Genomic DNA, 10636 nt, shown 5'->3' with positions numbered 1-10636 from the left:
TTCGACTCGATCGATTACATTAAATTTAAACTTAAAACTCCTAAATCCTAAAGAATGTCTTCGGTGTGGGTTTCTGGCGAGTCGTAGCGAGGCCTCTTGGGTGATGGGGACCGAGGCGCATATCTCACTTCCCTTGTTTCTCCCCAAACTGGTGGAATGTAATCATCTCCTCTTAGTGTGGCGGCCAATCTGTCCCTCTCCCACCTTACCTCTAGTAACTCCTGCATGGTCCTGGCGAGCTCATGGTTGGTATTGTCTAGGTTCGTGTTGACTCCATCTAGTAGTTAGCGGATAGACATACATCTCAAGATTAAATGCGGGAGTCGGAGCTATGAAGGTCTTCCACTTTCCTGAAGGGAACGCATCTGAAGCCCCAGTCTTTCGCCGGACATGGTGCTTGTGACAGAGGACATAGATTGCTCTTCGAGCAGCCCCACTGACTCCAGCTGCCATAGTTGCTTTGGGAGAAAGATCATTGTGAATTGACATCACCTTCCTTGCACCGGGGTAGCGGTGATCTGGTTCATGGAGAGTGACTGACACCCTCCAATATGTCCCATACTAGGTGCTACTGAGTTACCTCCACTTGAATCGGGGCGGGAAGGTGTATCCAAAGAACTGGAAAGCTGACCACCATCTCCATTGATGTAGAGCACACACTTCTTCAGTTCTTCAGGTTCCACATAGAGCGTGTTCTCCTCTTCTTCATCTTCAGATGGATCCTCATCATCCTCTGGTGGCTCACCACCATCTCCTTGCTCTCCTTGTGCTCCTCCATGGTTAGCTGCTAACTCAGCTTCACTCTCCACTTCTTCTGGATCTTCCTCACTCTGCTCCTCCTCTGGATCTCCTGCAGGCAGGTTGAGGAAAATCGGTTCATACTGGTAAATGGCACTCTTGCGAGCAGTCTCCCTTGTACGGGCCATCTAAAGATAGAAAGGGTTAGATGGATTGGAACAGGTGCTAGAAATTCCTTAAAGCAAGAACAAGGAAGCATAGAGTGAAAAGGATTTCAAAAGTAAGATAAAGAAACAAATAGAGCACTAAGGATGAGATAAAAGCAGGGATAAGTATATTAAAGCAGATTTAAAGTAAGCATGAGTAAGAATGGCTACTAAAGCATTATAATCCTTAAATTCGACCATTTTCTATCTAGGCTAACGTCCTATCATCAACACAGCTCTGGTACTACTTATATCACACCCGGTTTTAAAGGCAAAACTAGATTATAAATTGCATGTGCGCCAGAATCAAGTTTCACATATGCAATGACTTCAGTAAATACCATAAACGGTGTCAAAATGTAAAAAGAGTATTAAATTTATTACATGCCCGAAAGTCTTTAAATCGAATAGCAAATGAGTCTTTATTTTAGCAGCGGAACTCCAATGATGACGACGACTCCACAGGCAGTCAAGTGGGGGCACACGTACGCCTAGAACTCCTCAAAGTCTTCAAGAACCTCCTCAAAATTGTCTTGTCTGAGCAGCGGTTTTAGCAAGCGTGAGTACACTTATGGTTGGTACTTAACAAGCATGGGGAATGTGTAGTGTAAGGCAATGCAAGGATAGGCTAAGGTTTAATAGCATGTCAGCATTTTAATTGGTTGATCAAATTCTATTAGCAAATACTAAGTATAAGTTATACCATCCACATTAAGCATGAACATAGATAAATAAAATAGCAATAAGTAACATAAATAACAATGATTTAGTTCAACTTCCGATAGATTAATCATGCGAGGGTCCAGGCCGCTCTTGACCGTGAGCACGGCTGATCAATTAGTTTTAGAGACTCTGCAGAGGTTGGACATCTTTTACCCACAAGTCGTGTTTCCCAAGATGCCCAGGTCAATTACTCCCTTAAACACTTCTGAGGTGAGTGGCATGGGATTCACTACGAGGCCTTCACAAAGATTCCCTAATAAGTAGCAACCCACTAAGGTTTCCGAATTAGTAGCAAAGCATAAACCTTTCTCAGGACTGCGAAGCTGCCATAGAGCAGATCAGCCTGAGGGCCGGGTTATACCTCGTCTGCTGCTGCCCCTCTCACCCTTTCGGTAAGATTACTATAGATTAAGGTTTCTAATTAATTAGCCAAGACCAGAGCCCGTTAGTCTTGTGATTGCACTATTTTCCTAGGTGATCACTCCATGTTCCAATTAAGTATGTGATCTTGTATTAATGAAAGGTATAGTATAAATAAAACAAGTTTAATCATTGCTTCATTAATACCACCATATCCAAGTTGAGCAACTTACCCAACATAAAGTAAGATCCAGGTAAACAAGGTATAAGGATTAAGATTAGGCACTCCTTAGATAGGACCCATCATGTTTAATCGTAAAAGTGCATAGCATGTGAATGAACATAAAATTCAAGGGCGTATAGGCTCAAATTGTCATCAAGGACACGACTTGCCTTCCTGAACTTGCTCCTGCTGCTCAAGGTCTTCAAAGGCTTGTTCTTCAAATCCCTTGAACTGCGATCCTTCTAAGCGCATCAAACAAGTACATTCAAGCACACAACAGAATAAAATAAGAAAATAATACACTAAACAATAGCAACAAAGAAAAGCAAGATCATGAAATTGTTCTTTGCGTCGACACGAACTCATAGGTGCAAGAATCATTCAAAATGGATTTAAAACGCTAAAGATATGAGCTAAACAAGGTTCAGGGCATGTCTGCGAGAAAATTAGGGTATAAACATAATTAAGGGCATAAACCTAAGGTCTAACGAGCAAAACAGCTAAAACAGGACTTCGGGCACGATTTCACGAGAGAGCAGGGCCTAGAACAGAAGAAAAAGGATCTAATTCTAATTAGTTTCGAACTGCTCTAGCGGCGGTTGCAAAAACTAAGAAAGATGGGGTCTCTTTAGCAAAAATGCGGCGGAGCGGCTGGGTTGACCGGTACGCGACCGGTTTGACTCCGTGTCGGATTCGATCTGGGCCGCTAGCTCACGATCCGACGGCCGGCGGCGGCAGACTGCTGGCGGCGGCGCCCGAGCGGCGGAGGCAGGCGGCGCACGGCGGCGGCGGGCGGCGATCTCACCGGAACTTGCTCTATAACGAGCGTCCGGCCACAGTTTGCGAGGGGATTTGGCTCTGGATCAAGCTGGGAAGCACGCTAACTAAGCTAGGGTGTTGTGGAGGTCGATTACGCGGCGGCGAAGGCGCTATGCCCGGTGAGGCGGCCCGGCGAGGCCACGGCAACTCCGGCGAGCCAAAGCAAGCGAGAAACAGCATGCGGACGCACGGGACCTGGACGGATAGCTTCCTCACCTCCTTACCTAGCTCCTGAGCCGCTTCTCGTCGACTGGAAGGCAGCGACGAGGGAGATCGACGGCGGCGGCCTTGCGCTAGGGTTCGAGCTCGAGCGGGGGGCGCAAGGGCTTGGGATTCAGGCGAAAGAGGATTGCGGAGGTGGCGGTGGGGTTTTATAGGTGGGCCAAGCAACCTTGGCGTGCGGGCCCGAGGATTGGAGGCGGGTGCGGGGCACGGTCGGACTCGGCCGGAGGGTGGGGATGACGGCCAGGCCCCACCTGCCAGCGAGACGGCGAAGGCAGAGGTGGAGAAGGCAGGCCGCTGCTGGGCCGACGGCCGGCGAGCAGACCGACGGTCTGGCAAGATGCTACTGCAGCTGCGGGCCAAACTGAAGGAAGAAGAAGACAGCAAACAGGAAGAAGAAGACTCAGGCACAGAAGAAGAAAGAAACTAAGAGGGTCTTCCTATTTCAAAAAGGAATTCAAACCAAGAATTCAAATTTGGAATTTAAGGAATTCAAACCAAGAATTAAAATTTGGAACTTGAACTCAACAATCAGAAACAAATGCTCCAGCATGGATGCAACAATGAAATCCTATGATTCATTAATTAAATTTCAAAAAATATTTAAATGCCTGAGAAAATTGAATAAAAGCTTAGAAAAGTCTTAATCCTTAAACAAGCTCAAACAATTTTTAGAAAATTTTATTATATTTTATTCAGTAGCAAAATTGGAAATTTAGGGTGTTACAGCCTGTGCTCCCTCTCGACCTGTAGCCGAGCGAGCGCTCCCTTATCATCGTCGGCGCCCGGGCGCTTCTGCCCTTTCGTCGCCACCGGCCATTCAATTCTCGTCTTCAACATAGTCCTGCTCGCTTGCCTGCCGGCGCGCCTGTCAGCTGATCCATCCTCCTCTCCTCCTCAGCCTGCCTGTCTTCTTCAGCTGAGCGGAATCGTTGGGCGCGTATCCGTTGGATGCCGAACCATGGAAAAGGAGACGGCGACGTGTTCAGCTTCAGCGCCTCGCAAAAAGGCTGCTATTATGTGTGAGTGTCACCTGCAGTGGCAAAGCTAAACTAGCTGCATCTTTGACGTGCACCTACAGCCTACATGCATCCAATTTCCAAACTCTCAAGTTTTTTTTAGGAGTTAGGGCACACCAAAGTACCAAACTCTCAAGTGGCATCGTGGTGTCTCTGCTTGTGGGCCTAAATGGGATCAACCCGCTAACCTGATGGGCTTGGCTTCTATACGGCCCTTCTTGAGTTCTTGTCTTGTTTTGCCTTTGCACAATTGGGCTGTGCCATGTTTGGTTGCCCATTTCTTTCTGTTTCTTCGGCACTGAAAATTCTCCATGGGAGAACAAAAAAAATAGGTGCCGCACGTCAGCAAAGAGCTCGGCCTACCAACTCCCTCAGGACTCGGCCCTCAGCAGCAGTAAGCAGTACCTGAGAAATCTGGCAAAAAAAAAAAAGCATCAGCTTAGAACCACTTGATACCAGAGAAGAATGAAGGCCAGGAACTGAATCTGGGCAAAGCCATGAGCTAACAGCTTCAGTTAAAAGCAGCAACACAAGTGACAACAAAATAGAATGCAAAGTCAGCAAACAAGGAAAAAACGAAAAACAATGGTGGTTGCCAGGTAGAAGAAAGAGTACTTGGATCCAGATAGAAAGTTAACACCACTAACTACAGCCTGAACATGAGCAGCATTAGTTTCTCTCATTACAGTCACCAGATAAGATCAATGTACAGACTACAGCTATAACTAGCCTATATTAGTACTTCAGCATCAAGAACAACCTTCGCTCATCTTCCAGTTGCATCAGCATGTCAAGATGATGTCGCCCGCATTACATGTCCCCGGTCACTGTCACCACCAGAGGTCCACTTTCCATTGTCTGGGCCATCTTGAGGCCCTTAACCACCTCCAGCATGGTTGGCCTCCTCCACGGCTCATCGGCTGTGCAGTCCCGAGCAATGGCGAGCACACAGGCCATCTGTTCCCGCCACGTGCTCGAGACTGGCAGGCAAGGATCAAACAGCTCGTTCTCCCTACCGTGTGCAGTCATCCACCGTACCCAGCCCACCAGGTTTCCACCACCTTCCACCTCCTCGTGCCCAGTAGGTGTCCGTCCAGTGAGCAGCTCCAGCATGACAACGCCGAAGCTGTACACGTCACCTTTTGTAGAGGATTTCATTGTCAGGCCGTACTCTGGAGGTATGTAGCCCAATGTACCAGCAATGTTGGTGCTGACGTGAGTCTCGCATGCACTGATTATCCTTGCAAGGCCAAAGTCAGAGACCCTCGGCTCGAAGTTCTCATCCAATAGAATGTTGCTTGATTTCATGTCCCGGTGGATGATATGGGGCACGAAGCCATGGTGCAGGAAAGAAAGCCCGTGGGCAGAACCAAGACAGATCTTCAGGCGGTCTGGCCATCCAAGTGCTTCGATGGCATCAGCCTGGTTCCTAAGCCACATCTCAAGATTCCCATTCTCCATGTACTCATATATCAAGAACCGTTCATCACCACAAACACAGTAGCCAAGTAGAGGAACCAGATTAGGATGTTTCACCTTCCCAATTGTTTCCATTTCAGCCAAGAACTCACGATCACCTTGGAACTGATGGCAACCATGAAGCCTCTTGACCGCACTCTCCGACCTTCAGGAAGTGCTGCCCTGTAGACAGTGCCAAACCCACCATCCCCTATGATATGCACCTTACTGAAATTATCGGTGGCTTTCAGAATGTCATCTGCGGTGATCCTTAGCAGTGCATGTTGAAATGTTGCAAGATTGATACTCAGGGGTTCCCGAAACTTTTTCCCTAGGAGTCCATCGCTTGAGGTTGGCTCAACTGTAGCCCTGGCCTTACTGGCGGGTACAAGGGCTGAGGGCCTGCTTCTCAATAGTTTCCATCTCAGACAAACCATCAGAAGAACTAAGACAAAGATGATTGCAAGTATAATGACACAAATGATTGCTACTCTTAGAACTCGATCAGATGGATGAAGCGCCTTACGATCAAAACCATTTCCAGTACAAAAACCTTCTGTAGCACAATCTGCTAAGCTGAACATGCCAATGTGATTGCCAGAGAAGTTGGCAAATGTGAGGCCAAATATACTGCAGATACCACAAGGGATGACACCATGGAAGTCGTTGCTTGAGAGGTCAAGATAGTTTAAAGAACTGAGATCAGAAAGTGAAAAAGGCAAACTTCCAGTGATACTATTGTTGTGGATATCAAGAGAAGAAAGTTGTGTGAAGTTTGAAATAGACTCATCTAGGTTCCCAGAGAAATGGTTACTACTTGCATTGAAGAATAGCAGTGAACTCGAATATTCTTTTTCTTTAGGACAAGAGAATGGGATTTGTCCAGAGAGGTTGTTATTACTGACATCCAGATGGATTAGGTCATTGATGCAGAGCAAAGACTCAGGCAGAGTGCCAGTAAGTGCATTACCAGATAAGTCTAGCTTTTCAATTTTGGGAAGTATTTGACCAATCTCAGAAGGAATGGAGCCATTTAAGTAGTTATTAGAGAGAAACAGGCCTTGAAGTTGTACCAATGGTGCAGACCAGGGAAGCATCGGGCCAACTAATGCGTTATAAGAAAGAGTGATGGTTGTAACATTTGTCAGTTCACCAAGCTCAGGGGGAATGGTTCCACTCAGCATATTGCCTTGCAAGTTTAGTGCCATCACCATAGAACAATTCTTGATCGCTGTTGGGATATGACCAGTCAATCGATTGTATGAAAGATCAAGCATGCCATGATGCTGAACAAATTCTGAGTCCGGGTGAGCCGCATTCCCAAATCCAACACAGATCTCAGCAGGTATAGTACCAGACAGCTGGTTATAAGACAAACTCAAGCTGTTGAGAAATGTCAATTGAGATATGGCCCTCGGGATGTGGCCACTCAGATAGTTAGAGCCCAGGTCCAGAGTGACAATGTTTGTGCAGTTGAATAGTTCTAGTGGAATGTTGCCAGACAGCCTATTGCCATGAAGAGATAGGTTTGTTAGATTCCTTAAAGTGCCAATCGACCTAGGGATAGGTCCTTGCAGGTAGTTGTTGTCGATCTGTAGCCTCTGCAAACTGGAGAGCCCACCAATGCTTTCTGGTATAGGGCCAGTAAGCTGATTGTAGCTGAGTGTGATCTCCAGAATAGTTGATGATTCCCACAATTTATCTGGCAGCTTTCCGGTGAAGTTGTTTTGGGACAACTCCACTCTTACTAGCGGTAGCTCAGATAAGTAATGCGGTATCTCACCATGAAGATGGTTTCCTAGGAGGTTAAGTTCCGTAAGGTTCTTGCACCCTTTAAATGTCTCCATTATATTCCCAGTCAGATTGTTATTGTGTAATATGAGTGACTGCAGTGACTTGGCCTGACATATCTCCACAGGAATAGAACCAGAGAGCATGTTAGTTGCCGCAGAGAATGTAACTAGATGTGGCAAAGGCAACACTGGCAGGGGTCCATCAAACATGTTCTGTGCTAGTGATATGGAACGAAGATTTACCCAATTCTGAATCCAATCTGGAATGTGGCCAAATAGATTGTTCCCTTCCACAAGAAATGTAGCAATGGCTTCTAAACCTACAAGTGCTTTGGGTATAGAGCCAGTAAAGGAGTTGAAGGACAGATCAACAAGCACAAGCCTCTTGCAGTTACCAAGATCTCTCGGAATGTTCCCACTGAGACCGGCACCCTTTGCAAATAGACGGGTTAGGTTTCCCAGCTCACCAACAGATGCCGGGAGTTCAGTATTGAGCTTGTTCTCTGATATATCAAGCTCCTTTAAGCTTCTGAGACCTCCAATTGACCAAGGAATGGTGCCTGTGAACTGGCAATCAGAGAGTTCAAGCACTTCCAGCAGATTTAGTTCACCAATCTCTTTTGGAATGCTTCCACTGAAACGATTATGTCCCAATATTAACAACTGAAGATTCTTCAGCTGATTGATCTCCCTAGGTAGTGGCCCCACCAAACCATTTGAAGAGAGATCAACTGTCACAAGGTTCACCATTGAAGTTATTCCAGGGAATATTGATCCACTGAGATTATTCTGGCTTGCATCGAGGTGCAAGAGCCGAGAGAGGTTCCCCAAAGTGGCTGGTATCAACCCGTTCAACGCGTTCATGTGAAGGTCCATTTTTTCCAGATTCTGTAGACTGCCCAGTTCTGGAGGAAGGACACCGGAGATGGAATTTGCGGATATAGATAACTTCGTGAGGTACTGAAGCTGAGCAATAGCAGGGCTCAATTGTCCGGAAAAGAAATTATTGTCAAGCACTATTACTTTCAGCATCTTCAGTCCATACAACGAGACAGGAAGAGCCCCTGTAAGCTGGTTGTTGCTCAAATCAAGGTACTGGAGTTGGTGCAAGCCCTCCCAGGCATCTGGAAGCTCACCAGAAAACCCACAGCCACTGAAGTTGAGGTTAACAAGTGACTCGAATGACCCAATACAAGATGGGAATGGGGCATAAATTGGCACAGAGGACAAGTCTATAGCTACAACAGCATGCCCCCTACAAGTTATGCCTGACCAGCTGCATGGAGTGGTTTCTGAATCAAACCAGTTGAAGAGGAATCCTTTCCCTTCAGTGACTGCATCCCTCAGATCCAACAATGTACTTATATCACTATGTTCAGCAAAAGCAGAGCTGGGGACAAAGCATATGATTAGGATCAAAATGCAGAAACCATGGTATCCCATTGCCAGCAGTTTTAACTGTAACCTGCAGGAAGAAAATTGTCAAGTTAGTAGATTCAAAAGAACCACATAGCATTACAATCTACCATATTGCATAATGTTTACTGTGATGACTCCAAAACAGTTTATCAGCATGGTCTGCAGAACAAATGATGTTCCACGCTTTTCCTTAGTTTACAAAAGAAGTTGACTAAAGTGCAAATTAGGTTCCATTTGTTTAGGATCAGGCCAGATCCTCAAACCAAATAGGTATTTGTGTCCTAGAACAGATGTTTGAAACTTGGCAATGCCTCCAACAGAAATTGACACTTTTTTTGGTTAAGAACACCAAGACAAAATTAAAATGACTAGGAGACTATTAATCATACTTTTTTGTTAATCAACTTCTCATAGTTTAGAATCTGAACATGTAATTCCTGAAGTATATATAAAAATTGTTCAGACTTTTGTACTGTCTGAACTGTATACGTGTAATGCCCAACTATGTGCATAAAATCAGAAGACGGAAACACAGCCGAATGCACTTTTGGGTAAACTAAAACTGTAGCCGTATGTCAATACCTTTTAGTTTGACAGCATTCTTCCTTCAAGTAGGGCAGAAGAAAAAGACCACCAACCAATGCTTCGCTTTATGCTCACCACGCATCCTGGAGAGAAGGGCCAATGCCATGTCAATATAGAAGACATCGTGTGATTAACCTTGGATTGAAAGTGATTAGATTTGACAACAACCTCTTAGAATAATAAAGAGATAATGACATAGATCAAATAAAGGTCATGTCATTTGCTGCAGGTGCACTAGGTTTTGCCAATTAACAACCACAAGAAGTCCACAAACATACAATTAAGAAAAGGAACCTAAAACCAAATTACCTTTCGAACCGTGATCCTCATCTCCTCTTTTCAGAAGTTGTCCAAGTAAACCATAATCAATCTAAGGTAGTATGATCTCCCTGAAACACATCCTGAAGAAAGCAAAAGGATGGTGCAATTAGCTTCATGTAATCATCAGTCCTAGAAACAAGAATAGCAAACAAGCATGCCCACCCTACTTCTCAACCAACATCACACTGCACAACTGGAAATCTCCAAGATACAAATTCTCTTAGAAATCCAGAGTACCAAACTCTAATCAATAGACTCAGGATAACGTGGGGCGGTTGTGTTTAGCTCCATATCAATAGACTACTATTATGTAGCGCCCAAAAGACACAACCTCATCATCTATTCATCTCAATCCCTATCTCTGGTCAGCATGAATAACAGCGGAAGCTATGGAAACCCCTCCATAAAGCCAGAGAAGCAGGGCAGACATGAACAAGAAACATCCAGCCACCAGCCCTCAAATTGTTTAAGTACAAGAAAAGGAAATGTCACTACTATACTCCAGCGTGCTACAGGTTTACATGTTATCAGATGGAACAAAACAAGCCGAACATCATAAAAGTAGGCAGGCAGGCAGGCATGCCACCTCCTCGCGCGGAAGCCAGGAGACAGCCACATTCTCCAGTCCTCATGGCACAAGAAAGCCTACCCCCCCCCCCCCAAACCCCCCCCCAGAAATATGTGCTGCTCAGTCTTGGTAGAAATGAAAGAGTGTCTTCGCCGGGAAGGCAAAAAAAAAAGGAGGGGTAC

At 45.6% G+C, this 10636-nt stretch overlaps 1 protein-coding gene across 1 annotated transcript in view; it reads right to left on the bottom strand.

The window, feature by feature from the left end:
* Nucleotides 1-4790: 4790 nt before the first annotated feature.
* Nucleotides 4791-10636, bottom strand: part of LOC101762216 (leucine-rich repeat receptor protein kinase MSP1-like) — a 7630-nt gene continuing 1784 nt past the window's right edge. The window contains 4 exon segments of the mRNA XM_012846949.2: nt 4791-5926; nt 5929-9026; nt 9563-9648; nt 9875-9966. Of these exon segments, the coding sequence (XP_012702403.1) occupies nt 5121-5926; nt 5929-9004 (3882 nt within the window). The 5' untranslated portion in view covers nt 9005-9026; nt 9563-9648; nt 9875-9966 and the 3' untranslated portion in view covers nt 4791-5120.

Source organism: Setaria italica, chromosome VI (genome assembly GCF_000263155.2).
Source record: "Setaria italica strain Yugu1 chromosome VI, Setaria_italica_v2.0, whole genome shotgun sequence".
In the NCBI taxonomy this organism is placed as follows: Eukaryota; Viridiplantae; Streptophyta; class Magnoliopsida; order Poales; family Poaceae; genus Setaria; species Setaria italica.
This window is presented reverse-complemented; position numbering and strand designations above follow the sequence as displayed.